Source organism: Spizellomyces punctatus, assembly GCF_000182565.1.
Source record: "Spizellomyces punctatus DAOM BR117 chromosome Unknown supercont1.17, whole genome shotgun sequence".
NCBI classification, from domain to species: domain Eukaryota; kingdom Fungi; phylum Chytridiomycota; class Chytridiomycetes; order Spizellomycetales; family Spizellomycetaceae; genus Spizellomyces; species Spizellomyces punctatus.
Window position 1 is genome coordinate 162,283 of NW_015971553.1, and position 20,081 is coordinate 182,363.

The following is a 20,081-nucleotide window of genomic DNA, read 5'->3' on the forward strand; positions in this document are numbered from 1 at the left end:
ACAATCCCAGCGCGCTGATCCAACTCACATTTATCGGAATTTAAACGTGATTGTACTGGGTCCTGGTCAATACGTCGGTCGCTTTTGAACGTTGGCAAGGCGAATACACACATGTTTCGTGCAGATTTCCTTACGCCCACTTCCCTCCTCTGCGTGCAAACTATGAAGATACTAAAGTGCCCTGAACACAAGTTTCTTGATGTCAAACATATTTGATAGTATATATATTTCCATACACTCATTCTACCTGTATTCCACCCGACCCCTGACAAAAACAAAATGCTCATCGACAGCTCTAATCCCCAAATAATGTATCAAAGGATTACCCAGCCCTGCCGGACGATCTACCCAATTGAATCGAACGTTGGGAAATAAAACTGGTCGCTGCTGATTTTGCGAGTTGACTCGTCCGCATATCTGCCCTGATAAAGTATATCGCACTTCATCAATTAGACCAAGGTTCAGGCAGTCAGATGCAAAAGCTCCGCCTGTGGAAATATCTAATGTCTATGGTTGTCTGTGAGTAGAGGGCCCTTGAAGGATTATCAAGATTTTGTGCCTCGGATGACGGACGGACCTGGATCTGATAACTCTCCTTCAAAACTTTCATCAACTGTCTCAAATCCACCACATCTTCACCGCAAACAACGACATTCTCTGATTTCCCGCGCTCAGCCAAGCACCTGCTTCCGCGTCCGCCTGTGACGATAAGAACTTTCAAGTCAACCCGTTGGAAAACGGGATGGTCCAGAGGCAATTCCCCGCTGTTCGTTACAATGATTTGAAGAGGGTGATCAGGGCTTTTGAGGTTTGTCTGGCGATAGTTTTGTAGATCTTGGAACCTAAGGAAGCACATATACAATTTGGTCATCGATACGCTCACAACGGAAAATGCCCAAATCGTCTCACCTTGTAAACCACCCATCAAATTCTGGTTCATTTCTCAGGTTGGCGCCAGTCACCAGCACGCCGTCTGCGCATGCCCATCCAAAATTGAGTATTCTCCAATCGGTCAACGAGCCTTTCACTTGCTCCATGTGCTTCATGGCAATAGGCCTAGCACAGAGTATCAAAGAACTTCAAATGGTACCACCCATCCGGTAGCAGCTTTACATACATACCCAGCATCAGTGCATCCAATTTCCGCAAGCCCAATCACCCCGTCTAAGGATGTGACTGCATTTTGCCATACATATGGCCTGTCGTTGGGAACATGGATGCCGTCAAGGGAGAGGTAAGAGGTAAGTTCTGGTAATTGAACCTCCGGAGAGGTGAACACTGCCAGAAATGGCGTTGAAGTCATTATGGACAGACCGTCTATCGGCCTCTACCTATATCTCTGCTGTTGTTGTGGTTATGGTAAAAACAACGGTCTCTGATCAGCAACTGCGCAGACGCGTGCAAAAGCATCATTTGCCTATATCTCGTTCTTGGCTTTTTTTATTTTCTTTTTGGTTTACACCTTTTCTGGTTAATTACAAATAGTACGTCTGATCCTTTCAAATCACACGTCAATAAGGAAGCGTGAGATATTCTCATGCCCGAACCCCCCTTCCCTATTCCTGACTGTACGTATATAAGAAAATGTTAGATAAAGACGAACAGTTGGACACTTTTTATGTGGTATGAGGTCGCCCAATCGGGTCCAAAGAAGAGCAAGATAAAAAAAAATCGGACCGGTTTGGTCGCTTCATAACGAATTACTGTTGTTCCCACAAGCCGTATTTGATGCCGGGAACGGTTTGCCACAATCTGCGACAGTAGAGCCCCATATTAGCTCGACATCAAAAAGAGCCACGCAAACCCACCAATAAATTACCTCACAGTTCCGTCCTCACTTCCCGTGGCATAGAGATGACCATCTGGGCTATAGCTTACGCAATGAATGGGTCCATGATGTCCTTTATATACCTCTGCCAATCGCAATAATATCATAGCAGAACGAGCAAATTTACCACTGGCTGTCCTTAGCTGCGAATTTTAATTTCCCACTCACCTTGCTCTTCCCCGGTCTTCCAATCGTACACGCGCACCCACAGGTCTTGACTTCCGCCAACGACAAATTTGCCTCCAGAGGGATGGAGACTTGCCGACGATGCACTGATATTGACGTCAAAGGATTTTTCCAGAGCAGAGCTATTTCAAAAGGCTGGAATCAGGGGAACAGAAGATAATGTCAGGCATCCACAGTAAGATGCTCACCTCAATGCATTATAAAACAACACTTTCTTCCCTGCGGTGCAGATGATGAACTTTTTATCCCACGAGAATCGTAAACTGGAAATTTCGGATTCAAATTCCCGGTTGCTGATTTCGCTTGATGTCCGGAGATCCCACACGCGAAGGTTTTTCCCATCTCCGGCAAAAACCAAGCTGAACATTTGATTCAGTTGAGTGACCGCAAATATGTCGATTCCGTCACGGGGATATACTCACCCATGATCACCATCCAATAAGGCTGTTTTGATCTCGTTCTCACATCCCTCCAATACTCTCATAGGCTCCCTCTTCCCATCCCCCTGCAGGTCAAAAATGCGGACCTTCTTCTCGTAACCGCCCGTAAGAACGTAACGCCCTTCTCCCGTGATATCCACACAGCGAACGACATGAGAATGGTCCAAGGTAACCTTTGCGACACCTGTAAGGTTATCCCAAATCTTTGCCGTAAAATCTGCGGAACCGGTAACGGAGAGAGTGGCGTCTCGGCTTAGACGGGCTGACCAGACCGCCCCTTTATGACCTATCACACCGTTATGTACTAGCATCAACAACGATACTTCGTGAGGGAAGCGTTGTACAATGCATACCTTGGAAGCTGCCAACCCAATCCCCAGTATTGCCTCTCCTCAAGATTGGCACTGAATCTATGTTACCACGGCGATATCAGCTCTGGAAGTGTAGTCCAAGCCACGTTAACCGCCATAGAAATGCCAACCTTTACAAGCACTAATCAAAAAGAAGTCGCCGGTATAGGTAAACGAAGAAAATCCCAAATCCACCACCGGCCGCGTATGTCCCGGGCACGTTAATGGGACTTGTTTAGCGGGCTGAATGGCATCAATTGGACGCACTGGTTGAGATAAGCGACGGCCGTTCTCAAGCATCGATGAGGTTCTTGACTTTTAGGTTCTGAGGCAAGGTATGTTTATCCTTGATGTTTGGCGCCAGTTTGCGATACCCGAGACAGTTCCAACGGTGTTCTCAGAAGCGCGGGGACGTGACCAACCACAGGAAGAGCACAGGGATCAGGATACGGGTAGAGAAGAGATGGAGCTTCTCTACAAAGAAGCCAATTGAGGATCCGGGGCGGGGAGGATCAGCGAAACCCAAAAGCCGATTCTCCTAAAAGCGATCATCAACAGACTCTGAATTGCTCAGTTGCCATTTCGGGTAAATAGACACCTTTCGAATCTCGCTGGAGACATTTTAGAATTGAGCCAGCAACGGTTTTTGTCGGCCGATTATGCACGCGTCGCGTCCGTTGTGGGTGGGGACGCCCGTCCGCAACGTTGGAAGAGTTGTCCAACCATCGCATACCCGCCGTCGTCAGTAAGAAATGTCAGATTCATCAAATATGGCCGTCAAGCCTTCGGACCTTGCATCTCAGCTCAAAAATGACACCCGCGTTAAAGTCTCTGGTTGCGATATCGATGGTATAGCACGGTAGGGAGAAGCAATGAGGAATGCCAAACGACCCTGGAAAATTCAGATATTAACTCTGTTTTTAAATAGAGGCAAAATAATGTCAACTGAAAAGTTCTTGAAAGCTGCCGAAGAGGGATTTGGTAGCTGCTGAATGGGCTTGCCCTGATGAGGCTTTAGCACTAACCAGTTGGTATCGACAAGGCTTTTGCAACGTAACATTTGGCTGGGATATGCATGACAAAACGTATGATCCAAACGTTTTTCCCAATAAAGCCCGGGAAACAGCGTATCCAGACATCCTCGCCCGTCCTGACCTATCCACTCTCCGCCGGGTACCATGGGACGATAATGTTCCGCACTTTCTCTTGGACTTTTATACTCCCGACACTAATGAGCCGTACCCATTTTGTCCTCGTGCCCTGTTGAAAAGAGTGATCAAACATTGTGAGAAGGCTGGGTATATGCCATTTTGTGGAATGGAATATGAGTTCTTCAGCTTTCAAGGTATGTTGACCGTCGTCCATGATCATTGCAGATTTGCATTTGATCATCAGCTTTCTGATCTGTACCAGAAACACCCGAGACCTTGGCGTCAAAGCAAGGTCAAGATTTGAAGCCACTCACACCTGGCATGTTCGGGTACTCTCTCCTACGACCAACTTTAAACCAATCGTATTTCAACAGCATATATACGTCCTGCCTTTCCTACCGCATCCCCATCGAAGGGTTTCATACGGAGACTGGGCCAGGAGTGTACGAAGCTGCTCTGGCGTACACTGATGCTCTTGAGATGGCAGACCGAGCCCATTTGTTCAAAACAGCTGCCAAACAGATCGGAATGCAGTATGGAATCATGCCAAGTTTCATGGCAAAACCACACAGCAATCTACCTGGATGCTCAGGACACATCCACTTCAGTCTCAAATCCATCTCTACAAAAAAATCCGTGTTCGAAATGAAGGAAACCGAAGATTCCATCAATAAGGTCTGCAGACAGTTTATCGCAGGGATATTGACCGCTCTTCCTTCGCTTTTACCTCTCTTCGCACCAACTGTCAACTCTTACAAGCGACTCGTGGAAAATTACTGGGCACCTACTACTACGTCGTACGGTCTTCAAAACCGCACCTCGGCCATACGACTCATTCCGCCTTCACGGATTGAGTTCCGTGTCCCTGGAGCAGACGTGAACCCTTATCTGGCAATTGCTGGATGTTTGGCTGCAGGAGTTTGGGGCATTGAAAATGAACTTGATTTGAACGATGTCCCAGTCCAGAGATTACCAGGGGACTTGAAGGAGGCAACCAGCAAGATGTTGGAGGAAGGGAGTGTGGCGAGAAAAGTGCTTGGCGATGAATTTATTGAACATTTTGGAGGAACGCGAGTGGCGGAATGGAAAGAATGGTGTGGGGCTGTCACTGCATGGGAGAGACTTCGTTATATGGAGACAGTGTAGGTAGCAATGTTTAGTAACCTTTTTATAACGATTCGTATGGTGCTGTACCTTTTTGTATGTGATGGTATCTGCTTAGATGTCGCTTCTGTTTTGTATCTATCTAATCGTCACTATGAGAAAATTCCCATTTCATGCACCAGTTTCCAGCAATGCTATACAGTATTCCAGAGGTGACAACACTTCGCTAACCTCATCTACTACTACTTCTATCTCTACTTACTAGCCTGCTTACTCGCCAATAGCTCTTCGTAATTCTCTTTTGCAATATCCGCTAGCGTGCCATCATCAAGATTGTATTCTTGATCATATGCTTGCTTGATCTGTCCAAAAAGGTTTAGTTAACCACAAAATAATCTGAGGCTAGGGAGTGAATAACCTACAAATTTCAAGAAATCTTTTGTATCGCCTGTGGCAAAATCCAGGTGTTACACATAGTGGTCACATATATGATAGCTTGCAAAAAAGCGTACCTATCAACTCGCCACTTTCTCGCCAGACCATCTGTTCCAGTCCTTCCGGAGTCTTGAATGTCCGATCGTGGGCCATACGGTTTGCCCACCCGTTTTGGATGAATATCTGACGTGCATAGTCTGGCCAATCGTCAGGATGTTGGGGGAGAAGAGTGATATGGAAAGAAGGGAGGTTGATATTGAGATGATGGGCAAGCATTTCAGCCTGTGGATCGAGTGGGTTAGTGGATTGGGATGAGGCTTTAATTGCAATAAATTGAGGCTTGCCCGTGCATATTCGGGATCATTTGCTCGTCCAGCGATCATGAAGTAGGCCATGTCTCCAGCGAAAGAGAAACTTGATGAAGGATATGCCAGATGAGTGGATCAGCGCAGATCGTCATTACAGTCAGTCATATTGAACAAGCCGCAGGGTAGCTATTTTTAGCCACTTGCAACCATCTGTTAACATGGAGAGAAACCGCGTATATAACATAAATGAGGTAGAACACTCCCACCACCAACGAAAAAACACCTATACTACATGGACTATCAGGGAAACAATAATGATCCTTCTAAACTAGTTCATTTCACTTTACTGTTCCCCTGGACCCGCTCCCAAACTGTTCACTTGCACTTATCAAACTTTCCACCATGCTTAAAAATGCGCTCGCATCCGCCGGGAGGTTGTCGGACACATGGTGGGAGTCAAGTGAGCTTGTGCATGAGTGAGCCGCGGGCCATGGAAAGTTGACGCCATTCATTGCGGGCTCTTGCCTACGAGGCATATCGCTTTTAAGCTGATGCTCTTCTAGCTTGAAGTGGGGGCTACAGGGATCGATGCCCATAACCAACAGATAATCCACTACATCTGTCAAAGACAAGCCTGTCGGAAACGCGACAATTAGCTCATAAGTCCCGCCTTCCTCCTCTCGCACATGTAAATCTCTGAGTCCACTTTGCAGCAGCTTCTCCAGGATTATCGCTGTGGCTGTTAGATGATCTTTGTGTAATCGGGCGAGGGAACGGATTTCGGTAATGAGGGCTACTGTCAGGTTCTGTGAACCAGCTCTCGAAATAGAGTCCATTTCCCAGGCAGGGGGACCATAGAGGCTGTGTGAAAATAGGTGGGAGGTTAGGTTATATTTCATGTCCCCATGTCACATTCGACGAATAGGACTTACAAGATGGACATGGAGACCGAGACGGCCTTGCTGGATGCAGGGTTGACCTGCACGGGCGACCGCTTTGTTACGACTTTCTTTGCAGTACGTACTACAACGGCAGTGCCAGTGTTCTCTACAGCCGCACCCAGACCAGCGGGTTCAACGTCCACAGCGCGCTTCAACAAGACACCCAAGCGGGCAGGGCGAATAGACTTCACCGCCTTTGGAACCAGTCTCCTTTTTGGAGTCCTGGTCACACGTGCCCGTAACCTAGCTTTCAAATCATCACCCATCCCATTCTTGTCCTTCATCTCCTCTGTCACAGCACCAGGTAACACTTTGAAGCCAGCAAATGAGTTCGACACAGAAGGCCCATGACTTTGAAAAGTTTGCTGGCCAAATCCAGTGGTGAAATTCCTCCGACCGCCAAACTGTCTGGATCCTTGAGTGAATCCTCGAGTACTGTAAGCGCCAAACATGGTGTTTTGCGCCGGGAAAATACGGCCGAAAGGTGGAGCTTGGCCAATTGGACCCCTTCCAGTATAGAACCTGCCTCGGAAGGCTGATGTGTTCTTCGGCAATGCCCATGCAGTTGAAGTAATATTCTGAGTTGCCATTTTTCGAGCAATCCCTGGGAATACGGACCGAAGCGCATCAAGAAGGTGACTGTATGGAAGAAGAGGTAACTGAGGGGCGGCTTTCTGTAACAAAGAAGATACTGAGTCCTTGGTTTAGCTGTATTGCAAACGCTGTAAGTTACCAACCTGGGTCACTCCAGCACGAAGAAATAACTGGTGCAAAACCGTACGACGAGCAACCTGCAACAGCCGACTCGACGAAGGAGAGGGAATGCCGCTGGAAGAATAGCCTTGGCTAACAGACACCTCGGTCGCCTCCCACGGCCTTGCGAGTCGGCCTTGGAGAGGATGCCCGAGCCCCTTCACGGGCCGCCAAAGGCTGCCCAAAAAGGATCGTAGCATGGTTCACCAAGGTTTGAACAAGATTATACCTTCTTTGCTAGTTGGAAAGAAGGCACGAACCGCAGTTGACGTCTGCCACCCGTGCTTATGTAAGCGTGACACCCGTGATCAGATGAAAATACCATGAACATTTAGTAGTGTAGAGGTGACAGAAACTGGCACTAGCTACTACACCAGGGAATGAACCGGCGACAACCGGTTCGGAAAAGCTAACTAACTACTACTAGGCAATTATACACGTAATACGTAGCGGTTGTTCTAACCGGATAATTGCCCACCACCACACGCGGTCCCTACTAGGCCTTGATCCAGAACTCTTGATGCCATTGAAGCCAGAGTCTTCGCAACATTGGGGAGACTCGCAAGCTGGAGGATCTTCAGTGACAAGGCTTGGAGACTAAAAACTGCATGTCAGAAGATGACCCGATGACAAGAAATGCAAGAAATGACATCGATACATACCAACCAAGCTCAACTAATGTGGCAGTATAATAGTAGGTTTTGTTATCGGATCCGATTGGTTGCCGCTGGTTCTGATCACGGTTGCTGTCGGGCGGTCGAGGTCCTCGACACCACCACATCTGTATTCTCATGATTCGACCGACAGTCGCGATGAGAAGAGTTGCACAGATGCTTTGAGTTGAGGGATAAAGAAACAAGAGGGAAGAGACAGAAGGCCCCCCTTTTATGGACCTTTGGCATGCGCCTCACCGCAGTTTAAAAAAAAAACATTACATTAGCATGCCTCACCGTTTTGAGCGATAGAGGGGGTGCTGATTATGCGATATGACTAACCGGATTAATCCGGATAATAATGGGTCTTAGTGCCATTTTCAATGACCTCCACACTATAGTGGACAGGAAAAGTACCATGCAATAAGTGATATTTTTTGATCCAGAGCATGGACACCAAACAACAGATATACACTGAAATCAATATACACAGAATTCCTACATGAGATGCTAACTAGCTACATCCCCTGTACAGATGCTAAAACCAAAATATGAGGAACCATGCAACCGTTAAACTGGTTACAGCAATGCAATCTCCCAATATGCCCGCTTTTGGCCTCCCCTAGCTACACAGCTTAGATGAATATCTCATCATACCGTGTCGTCAACGGGCGCGTAGATCTAGGGTATGAGGTGGGATCAAGAGCTGTGAACGTGTGCCACGGGACGTGGAGGGTAGAAGTGCGGAGAGAACTATAGCAATTTTCGCAGAGATCTGCACAACGACATAAATGTGGTTAATACTAATTACAACACTCAAAATCTGTGCAGAGTTGAAGCATTACCATAGTGTCGGCATTCTGAGCATTTGTACCTCTTTCCCGCAAACCCACGTCTTCCGCAACCATCACATGATACTCCAACCCATACATCCTTGACATTTTTCAGTTCTTCAAAGCCATGAGCAGTATCGTGCACGTCTCGTCTGTTTTCGAAACAGCGGCCACAGAGGTCATAGTCCGGACAGCTTAAGCATTTGTATCGAGGTCCTGTAAAGTGACGCCTTTCACAGCCATCACAGATTACAGAATTCCACTTTACCACTGGATGGGTCTGCATTTCGGATGTCGATGTCCGATTGGATGCAGACGATCCTGGTCGTACTTGCGGCGATGCATTTGGAAGAACAGTAATTCCCCAGTTTCGGTTTGCCAGTGTCGAGTTCATGTGCATTTGTAGGCGCGAAAGATGTTGAGGGTTAGATTCCAGTTTGGTTAGCAAAGTGTCGATCAAAGGCTGAACCTCGCAGAGGAAGCTGTCAAAAGAATTAGATGATTCCTTGACCTCGCTGGTTCCTGATATCCCGGCCGAAGCCTCGTCAGATTGATTATGCTTTGCAGATGTGCCCTCGTGCTCGTCTTCATTACTGGATAGTGCATCCCTTATCGCTTCCGTCGCTCCACGCTCCCCAATATGCGGTTCTGCTGGTATCTCCTCTGCCACCAACTCGCATTTCTCGCATTCGCCTTCATCAGCATCGACCAACAGCGGAGCACGGAGAATGTTGCTCAGAACGGCCTTGTCCCCGCTATCTGGCGCGGTAGGGTCGTGCTCTGAACCAACTGCATCCGTTGCGGTTACTATACAGGCATCCTCAACCACATCTTTGCTGACAACCACAAATTCATCCCCCGACTCGTCGCCTTCCTGATCCATGACAACTAAAGAAACCTCTGTTATGTCTCCGTTCAGTAAGCGGTTTACGTCCCTTCATTTTTCTGGTGTCAGTCAAATATAATAGAATGTTATGAGGGCCCATAACTTACTCATCGCTTTGCAGCACAGTTTCATCGTCCACTGCCAACCTCAGCTCAATAGAGTTTCTGTCTGCAATAGAGTGGGCCTTGCACACACATTCCCGTAGTTCGTTAAAACTTGGCGTGTGTGGGAAAGTGATGTCCTTTTTAGAGTCCCTGTATTCTACAGAACAGTTGAACATTCCTGTTGCTGTCCTTTTGGCGGTGCGCTTCAAGTGCACAAGGGCTAGCTAAAATATAAACGCCTTTTAGACGCCGTTCAGTTACTTTCACTGAACCTTTTAACCAAAAGGTCTCAACGAAAACGCAGCGCAACAGCTGGACCCGTCCAACTTGGCCACGAGTTGCCCTTCTGCGCGTGTTGCTTTGTAAACACGACACGTCAGCAGGTTTCTGTCACCTGATTCCTCAGTTTTTGCTTGCGGGCCTCTCGAATGTAACACCCTTTGACCAGACGGCCACGGCCCCCGTTGTGGGCAATGGATTTTACCCATTTCTTTATGGGATGTAGGATACTGCCGACGACGATGGTCGGCCTCGGATGAGTCTGGGATTTGGGAGAAGCCATTAATGACTGAGCTGCTGGATATTGGATATGGTTCACGCCGGCTAGAAAGCATTAAAATGTGGTTTCTTTCGGACAAAACCCCGCTTGATTCGTCCACTTGGTCCTTGCACAGACAATTTGTAACTCCTTTACATCCATCTGCATTTTGTGAGAATGACCGCCGCCGAACCTATTGTCGCTGCTGTTCAGTCTACAGCCGCCGCTCCTCTACTTGTAAAGCGGTTGAGCGAAAAGGCGAGGCTCCCAAGACGGGGAAGCGCTTTCGCTGCTGGTTACGACCTCTGCAGGTACATTCTGGCCTTTATTTTGTCTCTCAGCCTATCCCATGCATATTCCTGAGCTCATAATGGCGATTATTAGTGCCAAGGCTATGAGCATTCCACCCCATTCACGAGCAATCGTGCCTACTGACCTATCAATTGCTGTACCTCCAAACACATACGGCCGCGTTGCCCCTAGAAGCGGGTTGGCTGTAAAACATTTTATTGATGTTGGTGCTGGTGTTGTGGATGCCGACTACCGAGGTCCTGTCGGTGTTGTTTTGTTCAACTTTGGTGAAAATGAGTTCAAGAGTGAGTAACTAGTAATTGATTTATGTAATGGTTTACGAACGCTCACATGGTTGGGCATCTGTTAGTTGAGGAGGGTGATCGCATCGCTCAATTGGTATTGGAACGAATTGTCACGCCTGAGGTTGTCGAAGTTAAGGTGAGATCTTGGAGAGCATTTCTACCGTATCCCTCCGTACGTTGTCCTGATCGGCTATTTGTCTGTAACTCAAAGACGCTGGAAGAGACCGTCCGTGGAGCTGGGGGCTTTGGATCAACTGGGGTCTCGAATTAAGCATATACCCATCTTGATAAACGCTCTATCGCCTGGCGGACGTTCATTGTTCCAATAAATGGAAATACATATTTTTCTTATAACCATGGTCCATACTTGTAATACTGAGGATTCAATTGCCTTGCTTTATGCTGTGCTGCAAAATGTTTCGATTTACGCAGGTTGTACTGTTTGGAATTCATTTGGTTTATTCGGCGTTGCATATGTACCAAAAATCAAAGTCATTGACTTTTTACGAACCATTGCACAGAATCACTCTCTCCAATGCCACCAATTGAGCTTTGAACCGTCGATCAAGGCAAAGATTCCCTTGACCCTCCCCACCACTTCAATACATCTTCTTTGCCTCTAGCAAAACGTCCAAACTTCTCCAGTGTTCTAAATTTAATTGGTGTAGGATTCGCATCTGCTACCAAGCGCCTCTGAATGTACTCCAACCCAGACTTTTCGCATGGGACCATTTTATTCGGGTCTCCTGTTTTCGATTGATCCGCCTTGAGACCCTTTTCGATTCCCAGCCCTGCTTCCTCCGCCTCATCTCGTTCCCAGTCCCATCCAATTTCATGTTGGGTTGTGGCAGGGTATGTATATTTTTGGCGTGGGTAGCGAGTTCGGATGATACGGGGCACGTCATGGATGCAGAGGAGATCTGCCGTGTACGATTTAGGATCTGTTGTTAGGCCTTGCGGGAGTTTGGAAGGTAGGCCAGAGATAAAGGGGCGGGGAGTGGTGCTGGACAGAGGAGGTAGTTTCACATTTGATTTACTGTTGGCTTCCTGATACTAGAAAAGGACAAAAAGCTGGGTATGATTAACCTCATTCATATTTCGTAACGCGGAATGTTGCAACCTTGTAGAGCTCTCGCATAAATCCCCAATTTTCGTTCCAGTTCTTTGCGGTCGACAGTTCATAGTTTGTCGTTTGCCGCCTGATAATTTCAGTATATTGTTGATGATGAAAACGACTGCGTCTTCTAATGCACAAATGAAATACCATATCGCATCATCATGAACCTGATTCCGTACTCGAGGAGGTTGTCCTCGTTGAACAGCTGCTTCCGCCATGATTATGTGATTTGGATTGGACAGTAGATCAAGTTCTAATATCAAAGTGAAAGAAGTGAAGCGTTCCAGCTTGGTCGACCGTGTTTTGGGGGTATCAATGACTTGAGGTCGGAATGATACCAAAATAGCTATCGGTGAATAACGCAGTGCACGAAATGCAGGGTTACCGTAAGCTCCCCTGGTCAGAAGCATTTAAATTCTCCGATGTGCATACTATAAAGTTGGATTTTATGGAGCAAATGCAGTCGCTCCCTCTCTTGAGCTCACGCTGAGGGTCATGGTCCTGTTGGTAAATAATACTCTTACACTTGGCAACACTTGCTTATAACGACTACTGATAATAAATAATATTCATGATTGTCAAAAAGACCACCATAGACTAATCTTAAAATCCATTTCATGAATGTGAAAACAGCGGTTTGTGAGATATGATCACGTGATATTGAAATGAAATGTCCCCCAAGCAAAAATCAAGTTCCAGTGCACAACCTCCTTTACATTCCTGCATCTGCTGTGTCCTCCTCCATTTCAGCCCCCAGACGCACAACAGTAGCAAACCATGGCTGAAGAACTCGCACAATACCAATTTCAACTCGATCAGGTAGACGAAGCTATAGCCAAAGATCCAGACAATCCCGAACTGCACAAGCTGCGCGAAAACATTACCGAACTCATCAATCTCTACAGCGAAGCCGTCAAACAACAGCAACAAACTGCTACGATAACTACAAGCGACAATAAGCGAAAGCGACCCGTCGGGGGATATGGGGAGGAAGCTGCGAAAAAAATATGCACGGTGGGTGCTACGGTTATGGCAAAGTTTTCCGGTGACGGCAAGTATTACGAGGCAGTCATAGATGCTGTTCTTGAGGAATCCACAACGGCGGATGGCTCTTCAAAGTACATGGTCACATTCAAGGGATATGGAAACCAAGAAACAGTCATGTCATCCGATATACGACCTGTGTCTACCGCTACCACATCCCAATCCGCCGCCAAAAAGCGTCCAATTGCACCACCGGTAACACCAGCAACAACAGCAGCAACCAACCCAGATGTGAACAAGAAGAAAAAGAAGTTCAAGTCCAAAGACGGTGCTAGCGTATCAAAGCGGGATAAGGAGCAGCTCGAGAAGCAAAAGGCATGGCTGTCGTTTGCGACAGGGGATAGTAAGAAGCGCAAAGCTTCTGTGGTCGCAGCCAAACCTCCATTAAAAAAGCCTAGTATTTTTGCTACTCCTGATGATCCAATGGCAAAGGTTGGCGTAATTGGGAGTGGGAAGCCTATGACGCAGTTCCAGCAAAGGGGGAAACACATCTTCATGCACGGAGAGTAGAATTGATTCCGCCAATATACTGAACGGAGGATTGTGATTGCGCTGCACCTGCAGTGGCCATCCGAGCTGCTGGAGTAATTTTCTCGACGATTTTTCTGGTGAATTCTTGTAAGATTTTTCATTGTAACAAAAACTGATTTATTATTGAGGAAAGAATGGTATAATAAGTAAACTGCATTGTACACTAGCCTTATAAGACACGGCTTTGATTTGTGCGGCCTTTGATGGATCCTGAGCGACTGCCTTCCCACCCGAAATGCCAGCTGCTCAACTTGCCAATTGCTTCATTTTCAATGGCTGTAACAAGTAAAGAGGAATGTGCTCAAGTTTGCAGTAACTTCGCATAGAGTAATCTACAATTATATTGGCGTACGCAAGCATATGATCCATCCCAACAGCAAAGCCACACCAGAGTCCACCTAGATTCTGTTTGTCACGTTTCCACTCAGTGTGATTCAACAAAGTTCTATAGCAGAAGATGAAATGAGAACAAGGACATTTTTGGAAATTGCACAGACATTATACTGACCCTTTGTGCTTGTTTGGCCTTTTCCTTCATGTTCTCTACTTCGCGCCAACAGTCTAGAGGCCGTGATGGATTGTTTCTACAAAGGGCATGATTAGGCTATGTGGAACAGATAATGCAGAAGTCAAAATAAGTACCTATAGCATGATACGACAGCGTCTTGCGCTGCCACACATTCTGGATCAACTTTTGTCTTTGGTGGACTGTCAAAGTCACAAAGTAAAAAATTCCAGGTCTTCACATCTCATCATAAGCCATTTGAAAACCTACATCTTCTGCCTCTTTAGCAAATCCTCCACTTCCCTCCGAACCTGGTCTGCAGATCTTTGCTCATGCACCAACCGCTTCTGTTGATGAAGCTCAATCTCCCTTTCTACACGCTGCTTTACAATTTTGTCAATATCTGCTGACTCGACTGCCGGTTGTTGGGACTGCTCGGGTGCGGACTTTCGGTTGGGTGGAACGGATTGTGCTCCGAGGGGCATGTGCGGCGGAGGTGGGGGAGTGGGAAGGCCGGAGAAGCGGGCAAGAACGGGCTTGTGCAGGAACACTTATTAGCACATTCAATAACGCAATCAACCCAATCTTGTAGATTATTGTTTATGCACAATGCCGACTTACGTCTGGTGGTTGGCCTTCCAACTTTCGGAGGAGATTGGGAGAGAACTATGTGAACAAAGAAACAAAGCGCGCAACAGTCGATTGTTTAGCCTTGTTTCTCTACACTTTGCCCTCCGCGGACCATGGTTGACCAGCGGACAAGGAGATGAACATACCTGGATTGCCACATCAGGCTCATTGTATATTACAATAGGCTCCTTCTTTGAGGACTTGGCTCCCATCTTGTAGTCCTTGGGCAATCGTGTGCGCCTGGGTGATTTCTGTGTCAATGACATGAAGTGGACGAGATGTATTGTCATGGTAACAAGGATTCGATAGCCCGCAAAAGTGAAATTATAGACTGTTGCAAAATTGCTGCAACCAGGACTCGAACCCATTGGCCAGCAAGTGCTCTGCTAATGGCGATGAATCAGCACGCAACGGAAATAATATATTACTCTATGCCAAAATTCAGTCATCATCAAAAAACCCATCGAAGAATCCACCTGCTCCACTGCCCACTCCCGCCTCTTCATCCGAGATGAAAGGGCTCTCCCCCCATTGGTTTGTCTGAGAATCTGTTGGAGGTGGAGGTGGAGCGGGGGACGTCTGGCCTGACGCACCGCCTTGGGGTGCCTGTCCGGCAGCTCCCTCGTTTCCTCCCATACCGCCCATCATACCAAACGGAACAAAGACTCCGGTACCTGTTCCGCCGGCGCCCGCTGAAGGGGTAACGTCCCCTCCAGCGGTTGGAGCTGGCACACCGGAGCCGGTATTCTCCGCTTCACCCATACCTCCGAAGAAGGGTATTGGCATGAAGCCACCACTAAGACAACATTGAGGTTAAATACATGTACACTGTGGGATGCAATGCTAAAAACGTACCCATGTGAAGAGTGTCTGCTAAAATAATCAATATCAATGTTGACGGCGCAAGCTAGCATCACAGCGCGCTCATCCAGAGACAACGGGCGATCAACTCTTTCAACATCGTCCATATGAATCGCGTATGTACCAGTATCTGTAAAGATCTGCCATTGACGTGGTCATCAGAAAGGTTTCCCTGACGCTTCGTTAACAGCCAGTTGCTTTATTATACCTCACGAGCAAAGCCCACAAAATTGCGATTCACTTCACCGATCCGTATCCCGCTCTCGTCGAGTATATGAAAGTCCCATGCCCAAAAACCTGATAATGAACGCTTTAAAAATGCAAGCTATACGAGTTTCGCGGATAGATTGGTACCTGCATCTATCTGGGCAAATTGGCGGCGTTTCCAGAACAAGTCATACTTTCGGCGCCAGAGATGCCATACTCTGAGAGGTGTTGCAATTGTTAGTCTCCCATGTAAGCAACCTACAGTGGTTATACATACTGTGTGACTTCACCAATGAGGTTGTCATCCGCGTCATGTATCAATATCGTACTGTTAAGGAACCACTTCAACGGACGAGATACCTAAATGGGATTGGATGTCAGCTACTGACATGCAGTTACATGAGCAGTGAACACATACTTTCAACACTACATTCCCACTTTGATCCAGGACCACTGCCTTGAAAGGCCGTCTGGTACGCAGAAACTGTCGAGCCAAAACACCAGAAAATGAGGTCTCCTCCTCTGCAATAAATCCAACATCTTGGCCATTGGCGTTCTTGATGGCGTACTTGTTTGCTTGTTCATACCCTATCACCCAGACACTAGTCATAATTTGATCCTCCTTGATACAGACAATAACAGCGCGGCAAACGTACCAATAAGGACATTCATCATCTCAAGTTGCCTCGTCACCATCAAAGCAGGATGAGCCAACACCGAATATGCACCCGACGCTTTCGTGAGGACCGCACCCTCTGGATCCCGCTCTGGTAAACGAACCGGGACGGTATTTTCTACCGTGGTTTGCAAAGCGCCCAGGGACAGATCTGGCTCAACTGCAGACGCGGGTTCATGTGTGGGTCGACGTATTGGAGGGCGAGGAATGGTGCGACGAGCAAAGCGGTCTGCAGATGCAGTTGAGAATGTACGCTGCCTGCTGATTGCTTGATATTCATTACTTACCTGAACTGAGACGAGCGCTATAACTCCGACATGAGGCCGACCACTTTGGTTGTGATAGTGAAGCGCGTGGGATGGGTGTTCCAAACGCAGCTTTCAAGCTGAGAGGACCCAATAGCCTCATGGGTGAATGTCGATGAACGACTCTCAACGATTGCATCGTTTCTTCCAGCGTTGGTCGACCAATCTTCGGAAATGGAACTGTGGTCAAAATGTGACGTGTAAAGTTGAGTGAGTCAAAGCGTGGCTCTAGTGTGGCTGCGCATCAAGACTAACGGTGTTTTGCCATACGTCGAATAAAAAAATATTCCGAATTAAAGAAATATGAAAAATATAATTGGTATCGTTTAAGCATACAATTACTACCATCTACCCCGACAACATTTTTTACTCAAGCAGCAATAAGCCAGGACACTCCCCGACATTTAACGCCCATGAGATATCCACCCTTTTTATTGATTTTCAACGGTTTTACTTTTTGTTGTATTTCCACTGTTCTTTTGCAGTGAATACTCTTAGAAACACTTGCGGTGAACGATGGATGGGCCAGATTCATCGTACTCCTGCTTCGAGATCCACATTTGTTGGAAGGTCGAGAGGGAGGCCAAGATGGAACCACCGATCCACACAGAGTATTTACGTTCCGGAGGTGCAACAATCTTGATCTTCATCGAAGATGGTGCAAGGGCGGTGATCTCACGCTGCATACGGTCGGCAATACCGGGGTACATGGTGGTACCACCAGAGAGCACAATGTTACCGTACAAGTCCTTACGAATATCAACATCACACTTCATGATGGAGTTGTAAGTTGTCTCGTGAATACCAGCAGCCTCAAGACCCAAGAAGGAGGGTTGGAAGAGAGCCTCGGGAGCACGGAAACGTTCGTTACCAATTGTGATGACTTGACCGTCAGGAAGCTCGTAGGACTTTTCCAAGGCAGATGATTGGGCAGCAGTCTGCATCTCCTGCTCAAAGTCAAGGGCAACGTAGCAGAGCTTCTCCTTGATATCACGCACGATTTCACGTTCGGCAGTGGTAGTGAAAGAGTAACCACGCTCAGTGAGAATCTTCATGAGGTAGTCGGTAAGGTCACGACCGGCAAGGTCGAGACGAAGGATGGCATGGGGAAGGGCGTAACCTTCGTAGATGGGGACGGTGTGGGACACACCATCTCCAGAGTCGAGCACGATACCAGTGGTACGACCGGAAGCGTACAAGGACAAGACGGCCTAAAAGCAAAGAAACGGAATGTTATGCAAAGTCCAAAGATTGTCGCGTCCTTGTCCAAAAATAATTGTCCGCCGTAAACGCGTCAGTGACTCACCTGGATGGCAACGTAGAAGGCGGGTGTGTTGAAGGTCTCAAACATGATTTGAGTCATCTTCTCCCTGTTGGCCTTGGGGTTGAGGGGAGCCTCAGTCAAGAGGACGGGGTGTTCCTCAGGGGCAACACGGAGTTCGTTGTAAAAGGTGTGGTGCCAAATCTTCTCCATGTCATCCCAGTTGGTGACAATACCGTGCTCAATGGGGTACTTGAGGGTCAAGATACCTCGCTTGGATTGGGCCTCGTCACCAACGTAAGAGTCCTTTTGTCCCATTCCAACCATCACACCTTGGTGACGGGGCCGTCCAACAATGGAGGGGAACACGGCACGGGGTGCATCGTCACCGGCAAAGCCGGCTTTGCACATACCGGAACCGTTGTCAATCACGAGCTGCAATAAAAAAAGAAAAAACGTGAATACGAATCTCGCAGATGAGTGGATCGCGAGCGGATCGCGCGTTATTGAACGCCAAAAAGCTCACAAAAGCGTGTCAACTTACAGCAGCAACGTCGTCAGACATGGCGAATGTGTGTGTTTACTGATATTAGGTGGAAAAGTAGAAAACGTAGGGTATGTGTTAAGCGATGGGAAGCAAGTTTGGGGGGGAAGACGATACACCCTTTTTATAACAATCCCCTTTGCCTTTTGCAATGGGGCCCACGCTGTGCCTGAAAGGGTTGAAGCCACTTGAATTTTGCTTGGATTTCCCCTATGGAAATAGTCAATTTCTATATATGGACTCATTGTTTACTCGCCACATGAGGCGCATTCAACGCGTTCTGGTCGCGATTGTTCGCGTTTAGGCTTCTGGACGTTTCCTTCTTTACCTTTGTTTCTTTCAACGATCTTGCTTCTTTTGCTGGGGACGCCTCCTTTTTTCCTTGGGCCCCCGCGGGAAAAACGCTTGCAAGAGCGGAACTTCTAGAAGCTTTGGATCATTATAGAACTCGCTATGCTTAAATTAACCTTAGATCGAACGCGCAGCTTAATGCACATCCAATGGGAAGGGTCTGCGCTATACAGTGCGTTCCGCTTCCCTTTCAACAATCACTTTCACTCTTTTAGGTTGGGCTGGGCCCGTGGAAGTCGATAGTTTTAACGATCCTTTTCTCCGTTTCGTTTGCCCAGCGGCAAGAAATGCAAACATTCCATACGTCTTCAATGCCAAAAGGCGCACGAAATTAAAAAGAAAGCCAAAAGAACAAGGTTAGCATCACGTGTCGAATGCTTTGGTTATCAGTTTCTGTATGAGGGTCTAGCTGACATGACATTCAACGTTGGGGGTTGAGCAAAACCAAGGTTCGTTGCCCAGACTAAGATGGGTGGGAAAAGATCAATGCTGACAGCGTCATCTGTACGTGTTTGGATCTCAACGTTCAAGGGACCAAAACCATCCAAAGCCCTGTCAGACCCGCAGTGTTGCTCCTAAGCTTGCAGACAAAATACTCTTGGCTGCCTTCCTTGCGTTCACCGCCTAACCCTCACCGCAATTTGCAATGGCACAGCTAACCCCAGTCAAAGGACAGTAGTTATGCGTCATCCTCTTTCGCATTCTTTTTCACAGTGCACCACCGCGGTCTCTCAAGTTCAATTGGAACTACAGGTGTATGGACGATTAACTGCTCGACGTTGCAATCAAGGTGGTGTACCCAGCAGGATAGCGCAAATATTCTTTCAATTTGGCGAGAATGTTACCGTTTGACTACTGCCTACTTACTGGTTTTAGGATTCAGTTGACTGTTTCGAATCAGCACAAAGTAGGTGAATTCTGTTTCGAATGTCTTCAGTTTTCA

General features: G+C 47.3%; 12 protein-coding genes across 12 annotated transcripts; 3 read left to right on the forward strand and 9 right to left on the reverse strand.

Annotated features, from left to right (window-relative positions):
- Nucleotides 1–177: 177 nt before the first annotated feature.
- Nucleotides 178–1,398, reverse strand: SPPG_07705 (uncharacterized protein). Its single transcript, XM_016755862.1, has 4 exons — nucleotides 1,122–1,398; nucleotides 910–1,056; nucleotides 578–842; nucleotides 178–507 (listed from the first exon to the last, which is right to left on the reverse strand). The coding sequence occupies exons 1-4, from the start codon at nucleotides 1,301–1,303 to the stop codon at nucleotides 244–246; spliced, it is 858 nt and encodes a 285-aa protein (XP_016604914.1). The 5' UTR covers nucleotides 1,304–1,398; the 3' UTR covers nucleotides 178–243.
- Nucleotide 1,399: 1 nt separating this feature from the next.
- SPPG_07706 (uncharacterized protein) lies at nucleotides 1,400–3,344 on the reverse strand. Its single transcript, XM_016755863.1, has 7 exons — nucleotides 2,936–3,344; nucleotides 2,808–2,864; nucleotides 2,437–2,740; nucleotides 2,203–2,373; nucleotides 1,997–2,136; nucleotides 1,820–1,913; nucleotides 1,400–1,752 (listed from the first exon to the last, which is right to left on the reverse strand). The coding sequence occupies exons 1-7, from the start codon at nucleotides 3,102–3,104 to the stop codon at nucleotides 1,701–1,703; spliced, it is 987 nt and encodes a 328-aa protein (XP_016604915.1). The 5' UTR covers nucleotides 3,105–3,344; the 3' UTR covers nucleotides 1,400–1,700.
- A 154-nt stretch (nucleotides 3,345–3,498) lies between these two features.
- Nucleotides 3,499–5,227, forward strand: SPPG_07707 (uncharacterized protein). Its single transcript, XM_016755864.1, has 4 exons — nucleotides 3,499–3,663; nucleotides 3,733–3,785; nucleotides 3,847–4,149; nucleotides 4,218–5,227. Exons 1-4 carry the CDS (start codon nucleotides 3,557–3,559, stop codon nucleotides 5,099–5,101), a joined length of 1,347 nt encoding a protein of 448 aa, XP_016604916.1. The 5' UTR covers nucleotides 3,499–3,556; the 3' UTR covers nucleotides 5,102–5,227.
- On the reverse strand, nucleotides 5,092–5,943 carry SPPG_09490 (uncharacterized protein). The gene is made up of 4 exons (XM_016757657.1): nucleotides 5,839–5,943; nucleotides 5,572–5,776; nucleotides 5,482–5,507; nucleotides 5,092–5,421 (listed from the first exon to the last, which is right to left on the reverse strand). The coding sequence occupies exons 1-4, from the start codon at nucleotides 5,887–5,889 to the stop codon at nucleotides 5,314–5,316; spliced, it is 390 nt and encodes a 129-aa protein (XP_016604917.1). The 5' UTR covers nucleotides 5,890–5,943; the 3' UTR covers nucleotides 5,092–5,313.
- Nucleotides 5,944–5,947: 4 nt separating this feature from the next.
- SPPG_07708 (uncharacterized protein) lies at nucleotides 5,948–8,336 on the reverse strand. The gene is made up of 4 exons (XM_016755865.1): nucleotides 8,159–8,336; nucleotides 7,481–8,093; nucleotides 6,735–7,417; nucleotides 5,948–6,663 (listed from the first exon to the last, which is right to left on the reverse strand). The coding sequence occupies exons 2-4, from the start codon at nucleotides 7,694–7,696 to the stop codon at nucleotides 6,141–6,143; spliced, it is 1,422 nt and encodes a 473-aa protein (XP_016604918.1). The 5' UTR covers nucleotides 7,697–8,093; nucleotides 8,159–8,336; the 3' UTR covers nucleotides 5,948–6,140.
- Nucleotides 8,337–8,563: 227 nt separating this feature from the next.
- Nucleotides 8,564–10,324, reverse strand: SPPG_07709 (uncharacterized protein). The gene is made up of 3 exons (XM_016755866.1): nucleotides 9,976–10,324; nucleotides 8,995–9,917; nucleotides 8,564–8,924 (listed from the first exon to the last, which is right to left on the reverse strand). Exons 1-3 carry the CDS (start codon nucleotides 10,146–10,148, stop codon nucleotides 8,785–8,787), a joined length of 1,236 nt encoding a protein of 411 aa, XP_016604919.1. The 5' UTR covers nucleotides 10,149–10,324; the 3' UTR covers nucleotides 8,564–8,784.
- A 101-nt stretch (nucleotides 10,325–10,425) lies between these two features.
- On the forward strand, nucleotides 10,426–11,496 carry SPPG_07710 (dUTP diphosphatase). Its single transcript, XM_016755867.1, has 4 exons — nucleotides 10,426–10,821; nucleotides 10,895–11,106; nucleotides 11,172–11,242; nucleotides 11,318–11,496. Exons 1-4 carry the CDS (start codon nucleotides 10,688–10,690, stop codon nucleotides 11,375–11,377), a joined length of 477 nt encoding a protein of 158 aa, XP_016604920.1. The 5' UTR covers nucleotides 10,426–10,687; the 3' UTR covers nucleotides 11,378–11,496.
- A 50-nt stretch (nucleotides 11,497–11,546) lies between these two features.
- Nucleotides 11,547–12,550, reverse strand: SPPG_07711 (uncharacterized protein). The gene is made up of 3 exons (XM_016755868.1): nucleotides 12,371–12,550; nucleotides 12,227–12,305; nucleotides 11,547–12,159 (listed from the first exon to the last, which is right to left on the reverse strand). Exons 1-3 carry the CDS (start codon nucleotides 12,439–12,441, stop codon nucleotides 11,671–11,673), a joined length of 639 nt encoding a protein of 212 aa, XP_016604921.1. The 5' UTR covers nucleotides 12,442–12,550; the 3' UTR covers nucleotides 11,547–11,670.
- A 376-nt stretch (nucleotides 12,551–12,926) lies between these two features.
- On the forward strand, nucleotides 12,927–14,025 carry SPPG_07712 (uncharacterized protein). Its single transcript, XM_016755869.1, has one exon. It carries the CDS (start codon nucleotides 13,001–13,003, stop codon nucleotides 13,775–13,777), a length of 777 nt encoding a protein of 258 aa, XP_016604922.1. The 5' UTR covers nucleotides 12,927–13,000; the 3' UTR covers nucleotides 13,778–14,025.
- On the reverse strand, nucleotides 13,994–15,262 carry SPPG_07713 (uncharacterized protein). The gene is made up of 6 exons (XM_016755870.1): nucleotides 15,080–15,262; nucleotides 14,925–14,969; nucleotides 14,574–14,839; nucleotides 14,441–14,506; nucleotides 14,307–14,382; nucleotides 13,994–14,243 (listed from the first exon to the last, which is right to left on the reverse strand). The coding sequence occupies exons 1-6, from the start codon at nucleotides 15,221–15,223 to the stop codon at nucleotides 14,223–14,225; spliced, it is 618 nt and encodes a 205-aa protein (XP_016604923.1). The 5' UTR covers nucleotides 15,224–15,262; the 3' UTR covers nucleotides 13,994–14,222.
- A 50-nt stretch (nucleotides 15,263–15,312) lies between these two features.
- SPPG_07714 (uncharacterized protein) lies at nucleotides 15,313–17,166 on the reverse strand. The gene is made up of 8 exons (XM_016755871.1): nucleotides 16,965–17,166; nucleotides 16,658–16,906; nucleotides 16,420–16,589; nucleotides 16,279–16,361; nucleotides 16,149–16,219; nucleotides 16,003–16,091; nucleotides 15,789–15,934; nucleotides 15,313–15,729 (listed from the first exon to the last, which is right to left on the reverse strand). The coding sequence occupies exons 1-8, from the start codon at nucleotides 17,119–17,121 to the stop codon at nucleotides 15,375–15,377; spliced, it is 1,320 nt and encodes a 439-aa protein (XP_016604924.1). The 5' UTR covers nucleotides 17,122–17,166; the 3' UTR covers nucleotides 15,313–15,374.
- A 100-nt stretch (nucleotides 17,167–17,266) lies between these two features.
- On the reverse strand, nucleotides 17,267–18,968 carry SPPG_07715 (actin-A3b, cytoplasmic). The gene is made up of 3 exons (XM_016755872.1): nucleotides 18,788–18,968; nucleotides 18,289–18,678; nucleotides 17,267–18,193 (listed from the first exon to the last, which is right to left on the reverse strand). The coding sequence occupies exons 1-3, from the start codon at nucleotides 18,806–18,808 to the stop codon at nucleotides 17,477–17,479; spliced, it is 1,128 nt and encodes a 375-aa protein (XP_016604925.1). The 5' UTR covers nucleotides 18,809–18,968; the 3' UTR covers nucleotides 17,267–17,476.
- Nucleotides 18,969–20,081: the final 1,113 nt, after the last annotated feature.